Source organism: Glycine max, chromosome 15 (assembly GCF_000004515.6).
Source record: "Glycine max cultivar Williams 82 chromosome 15, Glycine_max_v4.0, whole genome shotgun sequence".
Classification (NCBI taxonomy): domain Eukaryota; kingdom Viridiplantae; phylum Streptophyta; class Magnoliopsida; order Fabales; family Fabaceae; genus Glycine; species Glycine max.
Window position 1 is genome coordinate 1938335 of NC_038251.2, and position 25302 is coordinate 1963636.

At 32.8% G+C, this 25302-nt stretch overlaps 3 protein-coding genes and 3 non-coding genes across 6 annotated transcripts; 3 read left to right on the forward strand and 3 right to left on the reverse strand.

Moving 5' to 3' along the window:
- The first annotated feature begins 817 nt into the window (after nt 1-817).
- Nucleotides 818-8099, forward strand: LOC100818122 (protein HOTHEAD). Its single transcript, XM_003546639.5, has 6 exons — nt 818-979; nt 1344-1698; nt 4778-5088; nt 5560-5945; nt 6487-7055; nt 7849-8099. Exons 1-6 carry the CDS (start codon nt 898-900, stop codon nt 7901-7903), a joined length of 1758 nt encoding a protein of 585 aa, XP_003546687.1. The 5' UTR covers nt 818-897; the 3' UTR covers nt 7904-8099.
- A 2981-nt stretch (nt 8100-11080) lies between these two features.
- Nucleotides 11081-11228, forward strand: LOC112999640 (U4 spliceosomal RNA). Its single transcript, XR_003264851.1, has one exon. It is a non-coding gene; the product is annotated as a U4 spliceosomal RNA (small nuclear RNA).
- A 2499-nt stretch (nt 11229-13727) lies between these two features.
- Nucleotides 13728-13846, reverse strand: LOC112999651 (U5 spliceosomal RNA). The gene has a single exon (XR_003264862.1). It is a non-coding gene; the product is annotated as a U5 spliceosomal RNA (small nuclear RNA).
- A 934-nt stretch (nt 13847-14780) lies between these two features.
- Nucleotides 14781-20400, reverse strand: LOC100798578 (receptor-like serine/threonine-protein kinase ALE2). Its single transcript, XM_006597125.4, has 9 exons — nt 19883-20400; nt 18688-18975; nt 18456-18581; nt 18230-18337; nt 17703-18074; nt 17312-17596; nt 16154-16555; nt 15819-16062; nt 14781-15621 (listed from the first exon to the last, which is right to left on the reverse strand). Exons 1-9 carry the CDS (start codon nt 19956-19958, stop codon nt 15168-15170), a joined length of 2355 nt encoding a protein of 784 aa, XP_006597188.1. The 5' UTR covers nt 19959-20400; the 3' UTR covers nt 14781-15167.
- Nucleotides 16976-17094, reverse strand: LOC112999672 (U5 spliceosomal RNA). The gene has a single exon (XR_003264882.1). It is a non-coding gene; the product is annotated as a U5 spliceosomal RNA (small nuclear RNA).
- Nucleotides 20401-23830: 3430 nt separating the features above from the next.
- LOC100819194 (NDR1/HIN1-like protein 13) lies at nt 23831-25302 on the forward strand. Its single transcript, XM_006597127.4, has 2 exons — nt 23831-25072; nt 25212-25302. Exon 1 carries the CDS (start codon nt 24275-24277, stop codon nt 25037-25039), a length of 765 nt encoding a protein of 254 aa, XP_006597190.1. The 5' UTR covers nt 23831-24274; the 3' UTR covers nt 25040-25072; nt 25212-25302.

Here is a 25302-nt window from a genome sequence, read left to right on the forward strand (position 1 = left end):
GACCTTTATTGTTTTGAGAATTTTATTAAATCTACAATTTTATTTTATTTTAAAATAGAGATATTTAGTTTTTTATTTTTATAAAATATGTAATTTTGATTTTCCTTTAAATTAAAAATTTTAATTATTAAGAAATTAACTATGACATAGATTAATGAATTATTTTGTGTCACATTATTTAATTTGAGTCACATCAAGTTAATTTTTTATTGTTTTTTTTAATTTGATGAAATAATAAAAATTATATATTTTATAAAACTAAAAGATTAAATATATCTATTTTAAAATAATGAAACTTTGTAGGATTTAAAAAAAGAATTAAATATTTTTATTTTAAAATAAAGATCAAAATTACATATTTTTAAAAATAAAAGAACCAAAAATATATTTAAATCTTATTTAAAAAAGAAAAAAAAGTGTGAAGCTAATATATTATTAAGAAGAAAAAAAATTATACACTAATAATATAAATAATTTTCAACTAGTTATATAACCACAAATAATCATATATATATATATATATATATATATATATATATATATATATATATATAAAATAAGTTTGATAATTTTTATTAAATTTATCTTAAAAACTATACTAATAATATAATATAAGATTGAGTGACATTGTAAAATTGTTATGCACATAAAAATTAATATTGTTTAATATGTTTTTATTTCTGATATAATTTTTTAAATACATTTTAATCAATAAAATACTAGTTATGTATTAGAAAAAATATAAGTGTATTTCCTAGCTACACATTTATTGTAGAGATAGGATGTATTTCGAGAATATTTATATGGTGCACACGCACAGAGAAAAGAAGGCCAACCAGAGGCAGCCATTTAGAGGTTGAAGCAGCGGCTTCTTAGTGAGTGCTTTTCTGAGATTCAATGGCGTTCATTGGTGCAGTCAAATTCTTGCTGCAGTACTTAGTTCTATTATGCCTCCTCAACTATCTACCTCTTTCTCAAGGTCATCATATATATATATATATATACCCTCAACTCAACGCCTTCTTATTACTACTATTCATTTCCATCTTGTGTACAACCTTCACACTAATTTCCAAGTTCTGCTTCATAGTATATATAGTATATATCGTAACAATGACACAAATCCATCTCAAAACAATTTTATGTATTAAATAGTTAATGATTTGTGTTTTATTTACATAATAAGAATAGAATAGATCACAGTCAACAAATGTTAATTTACTTGTGTTTTATTTACTCCTTTTTGTTATGATGATCAACAAATGTTACATTATTATTATCTAGCTAGGGATAAGGGATAATCTTGAACATGAAAATTAATAAATATAGTTGCTGCACTGCAGGTAAGCAGAACTGGAATGAAGGGTACCCATTTATAAGAAGAGCAAGTTCATTGGGTTATAATGGGAAAAGTGGAGGGTATGATTATATAATAGTGGGGGGTGGAACAGCAGGGTGTCCATTGGCTGCAACCCTGTCTCAGAAGTTCAAAGTTCTGCTGCTTGAAAGAGGAGGAGTCCCTTTCAACAACCCTAATGTGTCATTTCTGCACAACTTTCACATTACATTGGCAGACACTTCACCAACTTCGGCTTCTCAGTACTTCATTTCAACAGATGGAGTCCTCAATGCAAGGGGAAGGGTTTTGGGTGGTGGCAGTTCCATTAACGCTGGCTTCTACACTAGAGCAGACCCAAGGTAACAACTAACAACAATCTCTTGCCTTCCAATTTTATTCCCCATTTTTTAAAAGAAGAAAACGAGTCAAATATATATTAAAAACCTCTTAAAAATTAATAAGTTTATTTTTTTTTATAAAAAAGAGTATAATAAATAGTTTTTTTTAAAAAAATATAGGTTGCTATGAAAAATTAAAGGTAAATGAGCTTTGAGAAAAATTGACTTCTTTTAATGAAAAAAATAATTATTTAATGATACTGTAAAAATATTTAATACTATTAGTGTATAAGTATTAAATTATCTTTTAATTAGTTTTTTTAGTCTTTATTTTGAATTATGAAGGTTGAATGCAATATTGTATGTTTCTTTTTTTTTTTTAAATAATTTCTATAAAACTTGTACTTAACTTTATTGTGCCACATTTGAATATGAAATTACGTATTTTTTGAAATAAAAATAAAGGCAAACGAACTTTGAGAAAATTTGACTTTTTTTAATGAGAAAAATAATCGTTGAATGATATTATAAAATTGTTTTATACCGTTAGGATATAGGTATTAAATTTTCTTTTAATTAGTTTTTTTAGTCTTTATTATTTTGAATTATGAAAGATGAATGCAATATTGTATGTTTTTTTTTATAAAAAAAACAATTTCTATAAAACTTGTACTTAACTTCATTGTGCCAAATTTAAATATGAAATTACATATTTTTTGAAATCAAGTATTTTTTTTTATAAAAAAACTCCGTTTATGTTCATTTTTTTTCTTTATCATTATATTGCAAGCTTATGTACGTTGGATATTTTTTTTCCTCATTTTTGTTTTAAGTGCAAATGTGCAATGCATATATAGTTGACGCATTAAATAAAATCGATGGCGAGATTTAATTGATTAACAATCATTATTTTCTATCTATATGGGAAATTTTTTTAGTATTACTCGCTTGCATAGAAGGCTCAATTTTACACTTGTCCAGTCGTCTGCTTTCAACCATCAAGTACAAACATCTTGAATCCATTTATGTTTACGTGCAAACATCATTTTACTCAACTTAAATAATGGATGCTTTTTCCTCCATTTTCCCTTTCTCTTTCATTATCATTATTATTAGGTTTTGTTGCTGATTATTGTTTCCAAAAGAAATTGTGTAGTGGGGTTAACATTTTGTATGCTACCTAACAGAAAACAAAAGGCACATAGCTATGTAACCCTTTCAAGTTACCTAATACCTATAATTATTAAATAGTGGACCAAAGTGAAGGCAGAAGATCAGATGGCATTGACGACACTACTTCCCCAAAGCAGGCTCAATTGGAAACCATTTTGAATAAATAGTGAAGTTTGAAAACTTTTATCTTAAGAGCAAGTTTTAAATTTAATATAAAATTCTTAACCTAACATAACAATTAGTATATTTTTATTACTTCTAGTTCAACCAATTTGTAAAAATAAAGCTGTGCTTTGTTAACATTTTTTTTTATAGAAAATTACGTTGTAATTTCTTAAATGGGAGTTTGAGGCTCCCTCAGCAAATCCGAAAATATGCTCTAAGCTGAATCCTGTCCATTTATATTCATGATAAGACTACATCTTTTTTTTTTTTTTTTTCTAGTGAAGGATATTTCATCAATTAAATGCTCCTTGTGCGTTCCTTCATAACCCTATTTTATGCCATGGAAGTGGTTAGGTAAGAATGTCAGATCTTAGGAAAAGGAAGGGTGGAAAAAGCGACCACACACACAATGTCATTCAATTTGTGTTTAGGTGGTTTTATTTTTCGGTAAAATCATTAAAGTGCTCGTTGGATCTCTGGTCCTTTGCCCTGTGGTGGTCCTATACTCCTATTCTAACCCTTGTAATAGGTAGATAAATTCACAAATTGCAAACGACAATTAAACTGTTTCCACTGATTTAGCAACGGATGCAGTCAAATTATGAGTGTTGCTGTTTGATGTTACATGGACCAGTCAATGCTATTTAATATTTAGGGAGAAAAAGAGAGAAATACAAGTGATATATATTAATTAATATATTAATACAAAAGAAGTAAAAATAATAAATGTTAATAGTGTTTATAATATAGAAGTGTTAATGTATCATTACTGTTGGTCATCAATTGGAAATATAGTGTGGGTGCTTTGTTACTCCTTGACTCCTTTTTTTTTTTTGTCATAGACTTTTAAAAGTTAAATTTTTTTTTCATAACATAAAAAAAATTATAAATATTTTTAAAATAATTTTTTTTTACCAAAATTTGAAACTAAAACACATCATTTATGATTGTTCTTGCAGGTAATTCTTGACTTATACATAATATCCTAGAACTTGTAAATAGTATTAAAGATAAACTATATTTTATGAATAAAAGCTAAAGAATAATTGTGCCTAATAAATAATGAGTGATTTTATTGATATGGAAGGTTGACACGTTTCTCAATGTGTATTTTGTATATTTTGTAGAAAGAATTGAGTAAAAAACTATAAAATTAAATATAATTGTTTTTTATATAATTTATTTATTGTTATGATATCTTTCACTTTTTTAAATAGGTAGGAAGAATTTTTTCCCCACTTTTTCCATCTTATTTCTACCCATCTAAATAACACATTTTTTCTATTCTATTTTTTTCTTGTTATTTTTCACTTTTATGTTTTTTTTTTCTCCTTATTTCACTTATATATGTTGCAAACAACCGTTAGTGACCAAGAGACTAATTAAAAAAATAAAAGTGATTCTTTTATTAAAAAACACACACACATATATATACACTTTATATAAAAATATAAAATATTTATTCATTATTTTTCAAATAATTTAAAATATTTAAAAAATATATTAAATAATTTTCCTCATGTCTTTAATGTAAGTATTGTTTTCAAAGATTAAGAGTATCTTAAATTCTAAAAAATATATACCATAGATTTAAATTATGTCAATGTTTTGTTTCTTAAAAAAAAAATAGAATAGTTAGTAAACACTAATTTAGAGCGAGCAGGATAATTGTAAAAAAGATAATAAACATTTTAAACTACTACCAAACTTTGTAAGCAAGACAAATAAGTAAAACATTAACATTTTGTATAATAAAATGCAGATTTATAAGGAAGGTGGGGTGGGATACAAAGCTAGTGAATGAGTCATATCCTTGGGTTGAGAAGCAGATTGTTCACCGGCCAAAGTTTTCAGATTGGCAGAGAGCAGTTAGGGACGGGCTTCTAGCAGCTGGTGTGTCTCCTTTCAATGGCTTCACCTATGATCACAAGTACGGAACCAAAGTTGGTGGAACCATTTTTGACAGATTTGGCCGTCGCCACACAGCTGCTGAATTGCTTGCTTCTGCCAACCCTCACAAACTTACTGTTTTGATCCATGCCACTGTCCAAAACATTGTTTTTGATACAACAGGTATGTATATATAACTAACATTTTTATAATCAAATTCATGGTCATGGGAGTATATCCTTTTCTGTGAATTTTCATATTGGAGAATTAGTGTGAGTTTGAATTGAATTAGGTTTTTTTTTTTTGTATGGATGAATTGAATTATTTTTTGTGATTATTTCAGTATTTGATTATGGATATTATTGATTATCATTATAATCAATTTATAAAATAAATTTTATATTTAAATATATTACATAAAAATGATTTTAAGACAATTTATGCCGTTTAAATTATTTAAAAGAACCGTTTTTATAAAAAAAATTACAAAAAATTATGAAATTAGCTAATTTTATATTTTATATTTAAAATAATCAATTGTTGAACATAAATGAAAAAACAAAAAGTTCCCTAAATGAAAGTTTAACACTTTAGGCCCTTATAAGTGGGTTACAATCACATACATGAGTGAAAATGGTGATGCTATTGTTGCAGGAAAAAGACCAAAAGCTACCGGGGTTATTTTCAAGGATGAAAATGGGAAGCAGCATGAGGCGTATCTAGGAAATGACAGGCAGAGTGAGGTGATTGTGTCTAGTGGGGCACTTGGGACTCCTCAATTGCTATTGCTGAGTGGAATTGGCCCAAAAGCAGAGCTTCAGAAATTGAACATCCCTGTGGTGCTTGACAACCAATTTGTTGGGAAAGGCATGGCTGATAACCCCATGAACACAATTTTTGTTCCTTCCAAAAGATCAGTTCAGCAGTCACTCATAGAAACTGTTGGTATTACCAATTTGGGTGTCTACATTGAGACCAGCAGTGGGTTTGGCCAGTCCAAAGACAGCATTCACTGCCACCATGGTATCTTGTCAGCTGAGGTATGCTATTTATTCACTAAATTTACTTATTGTATTTGTGGGTACAAAATTACAAATACTGTTAGAGACTTAAAGCACATTGGAATGCTTAACAATTGGGTGTTATTGCAAGTTATTATTTCCTATTAGAACATGTTTATCCATGCAATTAAAAAAGACTTGCATAGTTTTCTCTCAAAATTTATGTGTGTAGCATGTCTCTTGACAGACAACAATTGCTTATACAAGTAACTTTCTCTTTTTAATGCAATCTTTTCTAGTTCTCTTCCTTATAATTTACTATGTAGTAGTAGCTTAATTTTAGGTAACTCCTCCTAAAGATGCTCTTAGTATCTAAATTCCATTTAAATTAATCATAACCAAAAAACACTAAGCAAAACTAACTAGAAATTGATCTGAATTATGAAATTGCATATATCATAACAAGGTCCCTAGAGCAATACTGAGCATTAAACATAATCCAGAAACATGCATAGTAAATTAGCAGCCAATAAGCAATATCTATCAGAATTCAATTTTTCTTTTTAACACGATAAACCAGATTGGACAGTTGTCCACAATTCCACCAAAGCAAAGATCACAAGAAGCTGTTAAAGCTTATGTGAAGAGCAAGAGAGACATACCAGTTGAAGCATTCAGGGGAGGGTTCATATTGTCAAAAGTTGCGAACCCTTGGTCAACAGGTGAGCTCAAGTTGAAAAACACCAACGTGGAGGACAACCCTGCTGTTACCTTCAACTACTTCAGCCACCCTTATGATCTTAGGCGCTGTGTGGAGGGTATTCGCTTGGCGATAAAGGTTGTCCAGTCAGAACACGTCACAAACTACACTTTGTGTGAGAGAGAAACTGCAGAGAAAATGCTTAACCTCAGTGTGAAGGCCAATATCAACCTCATTCCCAAGCGCCCCAATGACACAAAGTCAGTAGAACAGTTTTGTAGAGACTCCGTGATCACTATTTGGCACTACCATGGTGGGTGCCATGTGGGGAAGGTGGTTAACTCTGAGCATAAGGTTCTTGGTGTTGATAGACTCCGTGTGGTTGATGGCTCAACATTTTCTGAGTCACCAGGAACCAACCCTCAAGCTACTGTGATGATGATGGGCAGGTATGTACATATATAGAACATAACACTGAGTAAACATCTTTGGATTAACTTTGTTACCAACTTACTATATATAGAAGTTAGGGCGCCAAATTACTAATAAATAAGTAAAGTTTAAGGTTCTTTATAGTTGCAACATTTTTATATTTCGGTCTTGTACATTGAAATTAGACGTTTTAGTTCTTAGATATGCATTTTTAATTTGGTTTAGCTGTTAAGTGTGATGATGATGGGCAGGTTTGTGCATAGAACATAAAACACTGAGTAAACATGTTTCGATTAACTTTGTTACCAACCTACTATAGAAGTTAGGGTGCCAAATACCAAATAATAAGGTTTAAGGTTCTTTATAGTTGCAACATTTTTATATTTCGGTCTTGTACATAGAAATTAGACATTTTAGTTCACTTAGATATACATTTTAAATTTGGTTTAGCTGTTAAATGTGTCTTAGTTCCATCAGATAAAACTGCCGCGAATTTTTTGGCAGTTTAAACCCTCCAAAAAATATACTTTTAACAACAAATTTGTGACAGTTTTACTTTACCAATTTCTTTTTGTGGTGATTTTATCTAACAAAGTTGAGACACACTTAACAGTAAGGATTAAAGCAGAATTAAAACTGCATATGTAAATATTAAAACGTCTAGTTTCTAGATATAGTAACCAAAACGTAAAAAAAGGTGCAAGTATAAAGACAAAATTTGAAAAACAAATATAAAGATCAAATTTGTAATTAAATCAAATAATAATCTTCACCTTGTATAAGCTAACAATATATTCATGTTTTTCACAGGTACATGGGACTGAAGATTTTAAGGGACAGGTTGGGAAAATTGGCTGGTATTTAAGGATGTGTGTAATATGAAAGTTATCTCAACAAAAATGAAAAAAAAAGGTGTAATTCGAAGACATGAAGAACTATATTAGTTATAGCCCGTGGGACTGGAAATTGATGTATTTTATTTGTTAATTGTCAGTGAAGAGTGATTGTTCAATTATCAAGTAAGTTTTGGTTTTTCTAAACGGAAAAGTTGTTGCATCTCCTCAAGGCCGGGTTTAAACTTAAACCCATTTCTGTAAAGACGAGTTTTAGCGTGCCACAGTTAGGTGTTAAAAATAATATATTACTTGTTGTTCGCCTTAAAAATAAAACGGGAAATTGTAAGGATCAATGACGTGGTGATGATATACTATGTAGCAAGAAAGAGAGGAAAAAAAAAATAGTTTCACACATATTTCAATCAAATGCAAAATATGACACCTTTAACTTACGAATAACGCACGTAACTTTATCCCTATTAGAATACTGACTCCGCTAACTTATATTTAATTATAAATTATTTCTTTATCAATATTTAGATACCACAATAACTTTTGCATGCAAATATGTTCTTACCAAAATTAGAAGCTAGGACATAGATGTGACCAAAGTAAACTTCAGGACTTCACACACGTTAGTTTTGAGGATGAGCTTTGTTGAAAGAACAAAAAGAGAAACTTGTAAAAACAAATGACTTCTAAGACTCAAGTAAGAGTAAGAATATGAGTAAGGAAAAATAAACAAATATATGCATATGAGAGCAAGTATACATAAACTCGATGTGTGAGCGAATGTAAATGTGTTGAGGATTCGATGAAACCTGATACTTACAAGGGTGGAGTATAATTGCGGGTCCTTGTGTTGTAGGGGTTATTATAGTCTTTGTAAATAATTTTTGGCTTATAGATAATGTTAGAAATAAACTATAGTTTAGAAATGAAAGCTAGTAAATAAATGTACCTTGTAGATAATGTGTGACTTTATAGATAATTAGTTACATTCAATAAGATATTCGAATATTAATATGTTAAAAATAACCTATCAGGTATAGAGCTCGAGTGCTAAACACTTTTATCCGCGCTCCAACTGACGTGGAAGAGGATAGACGTGTCTTAAAATATCACTTAGGATAACGCATATTTGTGAGCCCAATACAACATATCTTACTCATTTTATTGAGGATTCTAATAAAGTCAATACATTTCACTCGAACAAAATACTATCTAAAAGTAATGCTTTAATACATTTGCTTACCATGGTGTAAAACATAAATCGGTATGATAGCTGATGATGAATCTTAACATGAAGAAAATCGACGAACTCATTCCCATTCAATATTTTGTTTTTTAAAACACAAGTTTGTGCTGGGAAAAAAACAAGAAATTGAAAGGGAAAGAGTTCGTCAAATTTATTCTTGTTGACATTTTTCATAAACCCATTGAGATGTTGCATGATCCCTGCAAGTGTGCATATTTAAATTTAATTATCATTAGTATTTTATCAACCTCAATGTCTCTCCATGAAAACTAGTTTTCCAACCATGATTGTGAGAATTTCAACATGCAACAACAACTAAAAACTATTTTTTATACCAACTAGAGCAAAATAAAAGATAAAATAAAATAAACAGGTTAAGTTGAGCTAAGAAAACATTTTGAATTTATTGGAAACAAAATTATATATCTAAAGTTACATCAGTATAAAGTATTCATAAGTCTTTTCTATTTTTAACTCTATTTCAGATTCTCAATTTAATAATCCTAACCAAGATATTAATTGCTTATTACTAAAATATATAACGTTTATCTTTAATTAAGATTCTTGAATTAAAATGTTAATTAGAAGCACATGATGAAAAACCAAAACAAACGATAATAATAACAATATAATAAAATCAATTACAACAAATTAATTTACCCTAATTGAAACAATCCTAACTACAGTACTAGTTACAGTAATGATAATAATGAATTTTATAAATTAATTTGTGATCGATGTGACGATGCATCATGAAAATAAATTAAACAATTTCACGTATATCGCAACCAAGAAAATGTAGCTTAGATCAACGAGAAGGAAAGAATCGAAAACTAGCTTCACACATAATAATAGAGCAATGCATATATCAAAGATTTTAAAGAAGACAATTAACAAAAGAAAAGATCAATGAAAGAATAGAATACCACGTGAAGGTGAAGCCTAATGGCCGTTCTTGATATCATTGCTTTGCCTTTCTCAACTCGTTCAGGCCATTCTTGAAGAATATGGGGGGAAGAAGAAGCGGTGAGTTTCTAAGTTAATTTGGTCCTTCCCTTTTCATCAATATATATTACTGAAATACATGAAAATTAGCTTTCTACGTAAGCAAAATTATTAGGTTGAGCTAATAGATAGTTATCTTTTTTATAAATGTATATACTACTCGCCACATCACTAATATGTAGCCTATATACAAATTCAAAATAATACAGCATAAATAATCAAAATCGAATTATCAGCAAAAACAGTTATAATTAAATTGAAAAAAACATTTTAAATTTAAATTTAAAACTGTTAAGAGAAAGTTGAGATCAGGGGCTCGCATTCCTCAAGTGGGTGGGGGTGGAAAAAAGGTTTTAAGAAGTTTTTTAGTGTGAGAGAAAGGGGAGAGGCCATTGAAAACTTGAGTATTTCCACCATATCCGGTTCTTTAGCAGGTCTCCTCTTCATCCTTAGTGACTAGGTCATCAAGAATTATATATACTTAAACTTTTTCATCTTTTTCGGCTTCTCTCTTAATCCAAGATTTGAAGTTCTGAAAAAAAAAGTATATGTCATCATGTACAGGCTGATTATGTGTGTGAAACGGTCAGAAGCTAAGTACACAGACATTGTCACTTTTTGTTGTAGAATTTTAGGTTCTTAAATCATTTTTTTGGGTGATGCCACATAGAAAGTAATTTATTTTACTTTTTTTACTCTAATGATAGATTTCTATTTGAGTTCTTGAAACATTTTTTTGGATTTCATAATGAATCTCATTTAAATATTTTTTATGAATTAGTTAGGGAAAGAGATACTAAAAACATATTTTTTTCTTTTAAAAAAAAGAATAGTTCTTGAATTTTTTTTTCCTAAAATCCAACTCTCATGCTAGAAAACTTAAAAGCATGATAGATCTGTGAAAAAAAAATTCTTGAAGTCAAAAACTCAGATTAAAAGTTATAACATAAAGAAACATTGAGGCAGCTAGTGAGGTTCTAACTGAGGCGCGTCTATTGCCGGTTGAAAACTATTTCCAAACCTCCTCTTAGGCATGTTTTTGTGGACCATGCCACGCACGGTTTAAATATTTTTGAACTGCTTTGTGGAACAGGTGTAAAAGATTAAAGAGATTAGTACCCTATGTTTGCTTGTATTATCCAAAGCCTCACCGAGGAAATACTGAATAATCTGCTTTGACAATCTAAATTGTTGATTTCTTTCTGTTGTGCATATTTGCTTGTCAGCCGGCAGCTATTCCATTGCATATGAAGCACATTGTGCAAGATCCAAGAGTGAGTCGAAAAAACTAAATTTGATTTACATATAATTTGTATAGTTAATTTATAACTTTTCACACTATGATGTATCCTTTATATATATATATATAAATTTTTTTTTACAGAAATGTATCCTTTATCATACAAGAATAAGAAAAAAAAATATTAATCAATAAATCTGATAAAAAAAATACTCACAATTAGAATACACAAGTCATGTGTCTTTTTAACCAATCATGTAACTTTAACAAAGTTTGCATAGAGTTTTAAAATATTAGAGAATTTAAAATACAAAGTAATTTAAATGAAGGAGATCAAATTTCATTCAATTGCAAAATAATCTATTTGGGTTATTGATTTTATTTGGATCATTTGGTTGATATCTACTTGTCATCCTTTCAAAACTCAAAATTGATTCGTCTTCACTATATCCTTCTACCTGAGAAACTTCTTCAACCATGACGGTCCAAGATTCTAACTAGTGCATTATTCTCATTGATGGACCGAAGACCAAGCATTAGTCATGTTTGAAGCTTTGCAACCCTGATAGCTTTGACAGCAAGGAGGCATGACACCACCACGTTGAGGGATTCTTGTCGACGGTGGTGGTGAGGATGTCAGAACTTGTACATCCGTGAAGCATACCTGCTGGCAGCAATCAATGCTTCCCATGTCCGTCAGAGTCCCATAGCGAAGGATGCTCAAGCGTTGAGTTTTCAACTTGTGCCCTCATCCCGGTTCTCCGATGAGTTTCCGGTTGCAGGAGGTCATTGAAAATCAATCTCGTAGAGTAATCTTCTGTCGTCAATAAGCTACGAAATCGAGAGGAAAGGAGTGCGTGGTGTGTAATGGAAATTTAAAATCCCACCTATTTTAATGGAATTGTAAATACCTCATTTTAACAAAGGACCATGGAGAATTTATGAAATTCTAAAAGTAAATATCTAAACAAAGCATTTTCCTGAGTATCAATTGAAATGTCGTAAAAGAATTACATTATCTTTTTTAAATATTTTATCCAAACACACAGTAACTCTTTATTATCAATGTATAATTTGTATGACCAATATAAAATGACTTTCTCACTCTATATTTTCCCCACATAAAAATAATAGTATAGTTCTGACTTCTGAAGTTGAAATTGAAGAGGTGTAACTAGTCATATAAAAGTGGTTTTACTGAACAAATAAGTTTGTTCTATCCTTAATGTATTTTCGATTTTTTTTTTGTGTGGTGAATTAAGGTATTTTTTATCGGAGCACGTTAAATTGAATGAAACTATCAGCTTGAGCCTTACGTCTTGTCACACTTCTTGACAGTGGTCATTCTCTAATCTCCTTCTCTTTATATAAAACATTTTTTTTAAAAAAATAAGTTGTGAGAAAAATGGGAACTATTTCCATTTGATCAATAAGATCTGTGAGGAAAACTATATGAAACATATAGAAAGATTAAGATTTGCCATCTCAACCATTTCAGTTTGCATTACTAACTTTTTTTTAACACCTAACAATAACTCTACCAAAAAAATTGTATATTACATTTTTAGTTAAGAAACTGCTAACAAAATGTCTTCAGTTAAAGATTTTTTTTAAAAAAATATTAATATTTTTTTAATAATTAAGTGATATCAAATAAAAGATACTAACAAAATTAAGATCCTAATTAAACTAACAGAAACTATCAACTTAGTCTACATCAATAATAGTGCTCCAATAGCTTAAACTGAAACCGGTGATAATGTAAGGATATTAAAATTTGGATTATCCATTTCACATGATAGCTGGTGTATGTTTGCCATGTCTTCCAAAATCAAAGCTTGTTAGTCATGTAATGTCACCAAAATATTTGTGATGCAACCCGCACATTCCGCATGTGTCTCTGAAGCAAATGTATTGCCACCAATATTGTGTGTGCAGGCAATAACATTATTGTTCCTCATCACTTGGACATGACATTAGCATCGTACTTGGATAACCATTATCAGGTCTTTGACTCCAAACGGTCAGCTTTGGATCTAGAAGAATTGGATTATTGAATACTCGGGCATTATGGGATTGGATGTCTGCCATTAACAAAGAAAACCAAAGTTAGTTAAATCTTGCCCAATGTGAATTTTGACCATTCAAAAAAGAAAATAATGGGAATGGTTATTTACCCAGTGTTGTGAAGTTGAATTGAGAAGTCCACGACACCTTGGTCTAATAAAGGGCATAAAACAAAAAAAGGACATTTACACTCGTAGCTTGACTTGCCTCATTGCACTCTTAGCTACAAGGAAGGTATTACATCTAAGTGCATCCAATTCAATACTAAGTACTAATATTGCAGAGCCCTCCAATAATCAAGGGCTCTTCCAAAAATAGGCGTATGCCGCTTTAAGTGAAGAACACACGGTATTCTTTAGTAAAAGGCGAAAGAATAGTTCGCTCTGTGTTCATCACACGGCTCCGTAAGTAATGAGCTAACAGCCCTTTCCTTTTATTGTATAACCAGTTCACTTGCTATTACAATACCAGTCGATGTGGGCTTTGGTCAGAAATGTAAACTCAGGCAAGGCTCCCACACTGTTAATATCATGAAGATAGGGAATCAATGAAAAATGGAATATCTCCAGGAGCCTTTTGTTCTTCTTCATAGCTTCTGATGGTGTTTTTTAGGTTATTTACTGTAGTTGTAATTTTTGCTCTCTATCAGAATCAGTGTAAATGTGTAATAGAATCCTCTATGCTTCTATAGGATGACATTTTCAGCCGCTACAGTGGAAGCCTGAACCTGTTGATGCTCATGCCGAGTTTGAGCGTGAATGTAGCTCGTTTTCTTTTTGTTAACTTACTCTTGCTGTTTGTGTGTCCAGCTACACCTTTGTTGACAATAATATTGAAATTTATTTACCAGTTTTAATATTAATGAAATGTGACCACTGAGAGATTGTATAAAAACATATGCAGTTCAGTACTATTAATTTATGTAGAAGTCCTTCAGAATTTGGTTGATTTGATACTGTCTTCCACTCATTACATGCCAAATATTAAGAGGATTAGAGGAAGAACCATTCATCAAAGCAAAGAGTCAAAATCATATAGTGCTACAATGCTATCTTTCTAGTTTAGATAACCGGCTCCCAACACAGATATATGGATGGGTGGCAATTTGGTTTTTTGCTATGAGAACTACTTGGATGGACAGAAATGGTGTGTTTTCTCAGAGCATATAGAACATAGTGCTAGCTAGTAAAAGTGAGATCATTGAGTTGGCTAAGAAAAAGAATGAATGAATTTTAGTACTCCTCTTTGAGGAAGATTAACAAGGATGAGCTCAAACTTACCATGTTATATTTTATCTTAAAATCAAATATACATCTAAAGTTGTCCAACAGATGATGTGGGACTTCCCAACACTGTGTGTGTGGTCCTTAATCAGTTGTTGACATGCAGAGCTACAAACAGAGTAAGAATCGGACAGAAACAGATTATTTAGTTTTGTTTCATTTTGCTGAGATTTCTCATTGTTTTGTCTATGGCTTCATGTATGAGTCAATTTATGTACTTAAAGTTTCACACACAAGTAGAGGCCAAGACATATGATTCTAATATGTCCAGGCTTGATGAGCGAAGATAAAAAAGAGGTATATGAACATCATTTGCTAACCCCCACCCAAAGATAGTTTACTTGAAAATTCCTGCTCCCTCTACACAAACAACCTGAACAACTCAAAATCCTTGCCCCATGTACTGAGCATCTCTTACGAAGATAATGCTACCTTGGTTCTTAACCAGGCTGAGGCAGTGTTATGTTACACTCTGAAATTCCCACTCTCTCACCTGGAACACTGGTTGCAAGATCATCTTCTCGAAAGCTTTTCAGTCTTACATAACTTGTTTCCTCAAACTCACTGCATACCAGCTTCAATGCCTGAACAACTTCACCCATGAAAGGACGTTGAGTGACTTCTGGTTGCACACACATGGATGCAATTGCTGCAACTTTTACCATGGTATCGACAGAAAAAACGGGTTTTATAATTGGGTCTATGATCTTCTGCAAACCCTCCTTACTTGTAAGAAGTGGACGAGCCCAAGCAACAAGGTTTTCTTGACCTGGTGGCTGTGACAAATCCACAGGCTTTCTTCCAGTTAGGAGCTCAAGGAGTACAACTCCATAGCTGTAAACATCACTTTTCACAAGAAGATGGCCGGTCATTGCATATTCAGGAGCTACGTAGCTGCAAAACAAGAGCAATGTCACAAAATCAGTTTCATCTAGACGAAATGCACAGAAATGGTAATGTATATCCGCATAAAAGTCTGATAAACACAAGAAGCTGGAATGAAATGAGTACTTTGTAAACGTGTTCATTTGGCCATCACGTCTATGATCCATAAAAGCATCAACATAAAAGGGCTAGGAAGGGATTGTTACCCAAATGTTCCAATGACATGTGTTGAGATGTGGTTGCTTCCCTCGTTCAGTGTTGTTCTAGCCAATCCAAAATCTGAAACTTTGGGTGTAAAATCATATTCCAACAAGATGTTGCTGGATTTGAAGTCCCTATGTATGACACATGGATTACAATCTTCATGCAGATAAGCCAATCCCCTAGCTGCACCAAGTGCAATCTTCATCCGTGCATCCCAATCAAGTGGCTCGGTTTCCTTGTCAGCACCTAGGAGCAAGTTAGAGCATTCAAAAGTCAGACTCTTATGAATTGGCTTCCAAAAGTGTTGATGACTTTCATCATCAGTGACTTTGCTTACCATGTAAGTGGGATTCAACGCTGCCATTAGGGACAAGCTCGTAGACTAAGCAGCGAGTTTGTTTCTCTGTGCATAAACCTATCAATTTAACTAAATTTCTATGGTGCAAGCAGCTAAGCGTCTCAGCTTCTACAAAGAATTCACGGTCTCCATGCTGGTCCTCTCTTTTGAGAATCTTCACTGCCACATCCCTGCCGTCATCTAGGTCACCTTTGTAAACAAGACCGAAGCCACCTTCTCCTAATATTCTTGAAGAATCGAAGTTATTTGTTGCTTTCTCTATTTCATTCAAAGTAAATATTTTAGCTGATCCTGTATATATTATTGTTCCAGAATTGAAGGACATTGATCTAGAACCCGGCATGCTCCCATAATTCAATGCCCTTGCACTGGCAGTCCCTGCTTTGAACATATTCAGTTTTATATTTAGAGTGAATTCGACTTGCAACTACTTGAAGATGTAGACTCTTAAGTCTCAAATAAAGAGCTAAGATGTAGATTTTCCAAGCAAAATGTCCAGTGAAGTCACAAAAAGTAAAAGACTAAATTAGCATAGTAATCTGAAAGGCTGAAACACTTAAAACTGCAGTCTTTTACAGTAAAACATCGATTCTGTCCTTGAAATTAGGTACCCCTTAAAATTAAAAGTAAAGGTACCCCTTAGCATTACCAACTATCAGTTAAGTATTTCAAGCATTAGATCTTGTACTCCATAACATTAGATTTAGATGTACACAAAATCTATGTACATACAACTAGCCAGTAGCCTAATAATATAAATTAGATTGAAAAAAACATTTATAATTGAAACTGACATTGCAGAGCCCTTCTAATCGGGAGTCTCTTTCAAAAATAAGGTTATGCTGTTTAAAAGTAACAAACACACGGTTTTCTTTCGTAAAAGGTGAAAGAATAATTCACTTTGTGTTAGTCATACTACTCCATAAGAAACATTCATGACAGCCCTTTCATTTTATGGTGTAAGCAATTCACTTAGAATTACAAGATTTCAAACAAAGGATAGAAGTATTTCTAATTGCAAGAAATAAATCATTATGATGCTTAATTGTTTAAAGAAATTATAGAAAACAAAAAGTTCCCTATTACTGTTTCTAAAGTGCCATCAAGATTTTGACAGAATCAGTACTTTTAAGTTACCTGATCGCTTTGAAGAGAATGGAATTTTGACATCTGGAATTTGTTCAGGTTCAAGAGTGCAGGAACCACATTTCAAGAGACAAAGCCAGGCAACTCCAATGAATAGAACAAAGGCAGCAAAAGATGACAGCACGATCATAATAACCATTCTTCCACCACTCCCTTCTTTTTTCTTCCCTGAGACATCTACTCCTAAAGGTTTCACTATTGTTCCATCGTTCCTGCGACCAGGGTATGGTTCAACATCTATACCGTGAACATTTGAAGGTGGAGATGGTGGAAGGCCTGCATGAGTTATCCAAAAGGATAAACGAAACCAAATATACCACGTTTATTGACTTCATATTAATACACACAAAATGGTCTTAAGAAACTTATGTTAATGTAAAACCTGGATAATGAACATAGAGCACTTCATAGTCACCAAAGGCAGAAGCATCATTGAGAACCTCTCTCTGCCAGAATTTCTTATATATTAAAAATGCAGTTGTGTCATCAAACTTCACTCCTTGAGGTACCAAATTTATGAGAACAATGGTTTTCTCGAGCTGCTGGCTAGTTGCATCAGCTCCCACAACGCGTACTTGATTATGGTTCAGCAAAACACTAGCAGCAATTTCATTGGCAAGCTTGGAAACCAAAGGAAAAAACTTGTATATTGCAATGTTGATGCGAAGTTTAACTTGAAGTGGCCACACACAACCACAAGGTGATCCAGGAGGTGTATATGTCAAGGGCTCAGAGCAAGTCACCGATATACAATCTAAAGGTCAATCAGGAATAGGATCAATACACGCATATCACATAACTAGGTGGAGATTATTGAAAAGAAGGAATCAGTGTAAATGCGTAATATAAAAATCCTTTAAAATTTTATAGTTGCGGGATAAAGCCTAGGCTCTATAGTAATACTAATACCTTTGTTAGGTGGTGGAGATGGTAGAACCAAAGTATATGCTGGTGGTGGAGTCTCTGTCTTCTTCAATGATGAACCTGGAGGTGAAATTCTAGGTGAAGGAGAGGGTACTGTTGGTGATGGACAAAGCATGCCACAAAGAATGAGGTGCTAAATCTAGTTAGCCATCAGGTTGACAAGATATAAGAAACACAAGTAAAAGAAATGACCAAAACGAGTGTTTAATACCATTCAAGTGGTGTGATAGAACTGTTGGTGATGATGCAGGTGCTGGTGCTGGTGCTGATGTGGGTGCATTTAAACGCAGGCTCATAGGTGAAGAGAATGAATGTTGATATTTGAAGACTGGAGAACCTACATTTTCAAGAGAAGTATGCAGAGAAATGTAATTAATTTTGGGGTGTTCCAAGTCAAGAAATATTGAAATTGTGCAAGAACTTTATTTTTCTGAGAATCAAACCTTGATGAGTATGAGGGTGGATTGGATAGGTTGGGCCAGGAACTTGGTTGTTGGACTTTCTTCTGGAATGGCGATGCTTATGGTGTGATATTGGAGAGTCCATAGAACTGTGCGTCCATTTCATTTTGGGGAATGATTTGGAAGGTGAAAGTGCAATACTTCCGGCATTTCTAGAAGATGCCTTGGAAGGTGGAAGTGCAATACTATGAGGAAGTCCAGAAAGTGATTCTGATGGCGGGAATGCAATACTTGAAGGGCTTCTGATTCTCGAATGGTGCAGATAAGTGGCTACACAATTTAAAATTTAATTTGGATAATTGTGGGTTTGAACATCGTAGAGAGGAAGTTACAAACTATTAAATAAGTTGAAATAAAACTGCTCAGGTGGTACTAAGAAAGCTAAGAGACTAACTGCTTAGATTCATTTATCTGAAGCTTTTTTTCTCTTCTCTTGTTCATTCTAAAATCATAGCAAAAGAACTAGTTTCCTGTTCATTACTTGTATTGATTGTAAAAAATGCTACATTATTGACATGGTGACCAGAAAAAAAAGTGAAAGACCTGCTGCTTCTTTAATCCAGAGCATGATGTTCTATTAATGATTGCACAATCATATTATCATTTGTAATTGTCTGTGCCTAGAATGGTAAGCGAACACAAATAACGCACTCAAATAATTTTGACTGGTGACATGCATTGCTATAGGCCTATAGTATACCAGACCAGACAGACTAATGTCTCAATATTAGAGCTTCGATCTTCACTTCAACAATAAACACATTTTACCACTCAAGGAGTGTGAATATGAGCAAAAGAGAACTTAGCATATTATGAAATTAAACGTAAGCCATTTTGACATGTTTGAACAGAAAAGTTTGGAACTAAAATAGAACTCATTTATAAATTTACGAAAACCCTTAATAGCTGAGCCTGAGACTATGAACGAACATCCAAATATGCAGAATAGATAAGCTGTGACTATATCACTCTCTAGTCTACAGTAAGGTTGAAATTAGTTTTCCATCTATTCATTTTCATCAAGGGAACAGTTACCCAAACAAACAAGAAATACCCGTAAATGTATAAATGTATAATGAACCACATTTCATGTTCATTAATAATTTATGGGCTACTCAAATGGATCATACATGTAAGTAGTAAAAAGCAAGTCAGAATGTCTAAATTAAGCTCATACCAGCATATTCATGAAGCTGGGGAATACATATAACAAAATGTAGCTTAATTAGCAGGAAAATAAGCTGCAATTCCATTCTGAAGATCTTTCACCGACAACCCAAATGGAGAGTAATATTGAAGTGAGTTTGGAGGTAGCTGCAGCCTGCAGGCAGCATATGCTGAAGCACTGTGGGGGACAGCCTCCTATGAGAAAAAGACTAAAATAAAAGCAGACCGACAATGCTAACCAAATTTAATAGGAGATGAAGAGTGTGGTAACGGCAAAAGAATGGTTTAGGAAGGAGACACACATGCTTCCTCCCTTTTCATAATTAATGATTGCCAAATGACAATTTCATTGTGAGAACTAAGAGTAGATAAAACCAAAAAAAAAAAAACACCACAGGACAATCTGAACAACAAAGTAGAGAGTAGTAACTTCTTTGTAAGGGGGTTGGACTTGTGTTAGTGTGCTTTGATTTTGAGAGAGAGAGAAAGAGAGGGAAGTGGCAAAGTACTGAATGACAAACATTGATTGAGGCAGAGACTCGTTGAATTAACCGTGTGAATTGCATGTGCATTGGTTGAACGAAAGCGAGTCATTGAATCAAATACCATAACATTTGACTTTCTGTATAGTTTATCGAGGCAAAATGATTCACCCAAAACATGATCGACTTATTCTTCTTGGTTTAATTTAATGTACACTGCTACTGAGTTGGTTTGGAAAGTAAAAAATTTGAGAGCAAATTTTTATATATTAATAACGAATGCTCTAAAAGATTAAAGAATCACTAGATTTGAACTTCACTTAGGATATGTGCGAATAGATTTTGAGTTGGATTTATATAAATAATTTAATCATATTTGAATGGATTGATTTATATTAATTTTTCAATAAAAAATTTAAAACTCAATTCAAACTAATACATCGGTAAACAATATGGGTTGGGTCAATTAGTTAAAACATTTAAATTTGTCTATTATTTTTTCGAAATCCAATATATAAGGTAAAATTTTCATTAAATAAAATACCAAATACATTATTTATATATGTTAGGGGCAGTCAAATAGTGAAAAAAACATCAAAAAAAGAATTATATTATTATCATCATAATCATTACATGGACTAACATGCTATTTTGAACGTGATTTAAAAATGGAAATATAATAAACATTCACCGTACCTATGAAGTAAAAACTAGGTGATTGGGATGTAAAAGGGGAGAAAAGATTATTCACTTGGTAGTGTTAAAGCTACTAGAAAAAAGCATACAGTTGTTAGCTCTAGACTCGACTAACCGTTTTGATTAACTAGGTGATTCATTTGAATATCGTTAAAATCGAGTGACCAATTTATCGATCAAATTAAGATCGACAAAAACCTATCAAAATCGAATAAAAACTAATGGTCAAAACGAATTTAAAATGATATTTATTTTTGTATTTTAAAATCTTTTTCAAAAACTTTGTTTATTTAAATAAAGAATCAGATACAAGGGCAACAAGGCATATATGATTGTACCAAAAAATTATACAAGGCTTGTGAATTGTTATCATTTACCTATTTATTGTAAATTTTGTATATTGTAAAACACGCAATATAATCATTTTATGCTAATTTAAAAATTTACCCAACTTGATTTTTTGTAATGTTATATTGATTTATTATATTTACTTAGCACGAGTAATCACAATTAAACAAATAAATATGACTAGTCTAATTTTAAAATATTGTATTTAAAAGATATATATTGTATCAATGATTTTTAAGGTCGCAAAAGAGGAAACAATTTTCATTTGAACAATGCTTCTCACAAATAGAGAACAATAGTCATTTCTTAAATTTTGCTCTCCTTAAAATCTTTCAGTCTGCTTAAAAAAAAAACCTCAAGGAAGAAAAATAGATAAATAAATAAATGAGTTGTTAAACTAGTTATGTTAAAAATTTGGTAATACGCCTTTATTACCTATTAACGATCTTATTTCTTTGATTCAAAAATCAAAATAGTCAAATATGTAATATATAACTAGTTTCTCAATACCGTAATTTTATGAAAATAGGTGTAAGAAAATTGTTTTATGAACGCTAATCAATATTGAAAGAAGTGACGAGATAAACATTGGTAGGATGAAATGTCCCCACCATTGACAACACCCAGAAGATTTGGTAGTTGCTTTAAAATGCGTTGTCAGATTTAGTATCTAACGTTCACCTTCTACCCTTAATGAAAATAACGTTCCCAGAGAATGGCCATTTGTGTCGGTGAAGTTGCCCGGGTTTAATATTGTTTTCTTTTTGTAAGTTTTAGAAAAAATAAAACTGGGCAATGAAAACAATTATTAAATTGACCAAGGCTTAGTTTGGTTTTGAAGTTGATAATGCACTTCTTGCGAGTACACGGTTCATGCAGATCATTGAGCCTGATTGCTTGTTAGGCCTACTTGAACTGGGGTTTGGGTTAATATCAAACATAAAACGAAAACGCATACTATTGTTTATTTTTAACAGGCCACATTACTATGTTAATTATTTCATGTTTAAATAAAAAAAATATTTTTATAAGTTCTTGTTGGGAAATTCGAGAAGAATAAACGCGAAAAAAGATTTGCACTTGTGGACATAAGAAAACTGACATCACACTCTAACCCAACACTTTAAGACTTAACTTTATGGTCTTCTCCTTATATGATATTTCACTTTTATTTAATGTAAAACTTGACCTCACACTTGTATTCCAACCGTTCTAACTTATAATTATATATGATTAGTATTAAAAATATAAGTTATTATTAATTTTTTTATAACATTATATTATATATTTACTAGTAATATAAATACATGCATTTTTAGTTCCCAGCATATTTAAGTTATATATAATTTATTTTTCATACATAAACCAAATTAATTAGTGTCCTAGTGATCTTGTGCTCGGTGTCAAAGCAATGGGTAAATTAAGTGTTGAACCAAATTTCATTAAGGACCAAAAACACAATTAAGGAAAAAAAAAAACATCAAAGAAAACGATGTAGCGCAACAGTTTTGTGAAATTGAAAAAGGTGAAGTTGAAGTAATAGTTCACAAACATGTGATCTAAGAATTTGCAATCAGCTGGCTATAACTTACTTATTATTGACTTTAATTGTGTGAATGATTAATGAAATATGTGATTTAAGAATTGAGCATTTGTAGTTGCAATTCATACAAAGTCGCAGATTAATTAATGATTGGGTAGTATAGCAGCATAGCAGGTAGAGTCCTAAAGAGAAAATCCGGGAAATCGTGGCCGTCTGATCATTGTTGTATAACGATGATAAGTGTTGTAGTTGAGAGAATTGACTGAATGAAGTCACTGGTGGCAGCGGCTTCATAATGAACATGGCCTTCGTTGGAATGCAGTAGTAGTAGGAGAAGGGGTAGTAGTATCTCACTAATGGTTATAATTTTCTCATTCCACTCTCTTCTAGATACATTACCATCGTATGTTTAGTTCTGGACTTCTGGTCCTTTCTTTTCTGTAGTTTTTAAGTTGTTTCTTTTCATAAGTTATTAATTATGTATTATTGGTTTATAAAATATGAGAAATGAGATATATCTTGTGGTGAGTTTGAATTGACAAACAAACATTATGGCAAACTATTCATTCATCTAGCTGTACTCACTAGTCAATTATTCACACCTTTAATTAGGAATACGAGTATACAACTGATGTCCCTAGTAGAGGACAATTTTCATGATATATTTATCTTAAAAAAAAACGCTAACAATAGGTATAAAATTAGGCTAAAGTTCTTAAATCGTTGTCAAATAATTAAAAGAAAAAGCGATGAATTTGCATATTAATGTTAATTAATTCTTTAATGAAACTATCTAGCAACTCCGTGCTTAATCGTCATGTCTTAAATTAGTTGGTAAATGTAATTTAATATGGCTTTAAGAAATAGTCCCAGTGCGTAAGAAAGGAGTTGGTTTCATTTGTCAAAATCCTAATCGAAAATTTGTAATTAGGTGGAAGAAAAACAAGTTGACCTTAAAGTCTTAAAGTATGATAAACGGAATATAGAAATTAAGCGTGAGGAGCATTTTATAAGCGCCATGTAGAATGTAGAGAGAGCTGGATACAGCTAAATGCTGTGGTTAGAACGTTGCCATCTTTCTTTCCTCTTCCTACCCCACCTTCTCCAAATTCTAATCACTGTTTAAACCATGTTTATCCCAAAACCACCTCCCTAATAACCCCTTAATTTCTCTCTCACACACACTTTCCCACATCTCTCATACACTTCCTGCTTCTCTCTCTCTCTCTCGTCCTTTTTCCTCATTCTCTTCTTCACAAAACATCACTCTTTTTTCATTTCACCGACAACACAACAACGTGAGTTAAACAAAAAACAGTAACTCCACGCAGCCATGACAGACAGGGTGTACCCATCCGCCAAGCCCGCCGTGGTTAACGGCGGCGCCGCCAACCCATCTTTCCCGGCGACGAAGGCTCAACTTTACGGCGCCACCCGCCCCACCTACCGCCCTCAACCCCACCACCGGCGCCGGAGCCGGCGACGGTGCTGCTGCACCTTCTTCTTCTGGCTGATCCTCACCGTGCTGATCCTCCTCCTCCTGATCGGCGTCGCCGGCACGGTGTTCTACCTCCTCTACCGCCCGCACCACCCCACCTTCACCGTCACGTCGCTGAAACTCTCCTACCTGAACCTCACCTCCTCCTCCAACACCCTGAACTCCCGCTTTGACATCACCGTCTCCGCCACGAACCCCAACAAGAAGATCCTCTTCGCCTACGACCCCACCTCCATCACCATCCTCTCCGGCGACATCGACGTCGGCGACGGAACCGTCCCCGGCTTCCAGCACCCGAAGAAGAACACCACGCTCATCAAAGCCTCCATCCTCAGCTCCGGCCACGCGCTCCAAAGCGACGAAGCTTCACGTTTGAAGTCCAGCATGAAGAGCAAGAACGGGTTGCCACTCAAAGTGAATTTGGAAACCAAAGTGAAGGCCAAGATGGGAAATTTGAAAACCCCAAAAGTGGGAATCAGAGTCTCCTGCGACGGAATCAGAGTCACTCTTCCCTCCGGCAAGAAACCGGCAACGGCGTCCACTTCCAACGCTAAGTGCGACGTCGATGTTCGGTTCAAGATCTGGAAGTGGACCATTTGATCCACGTAATAATGTACACCATACAACACAGAGGTGTGTAATGTGTTAATTGCTTGTTTGTTTTCTTTTTCTTGCCTTTCCTTTCAGCTTCTTTTATTTTGGTATAGTTTTCGAGAATTTGTCCATATTCATAATTAATTACCTTAACTGAATGCGTCTAAATGCCAACCAGGGCTGCCGGGGCTTCAGTCGGTGACAGTTGTTAGCATGTTGAATGCATACTAGTCTATTTTTTTGCTAGATATATTTGTATTTTTCTATTA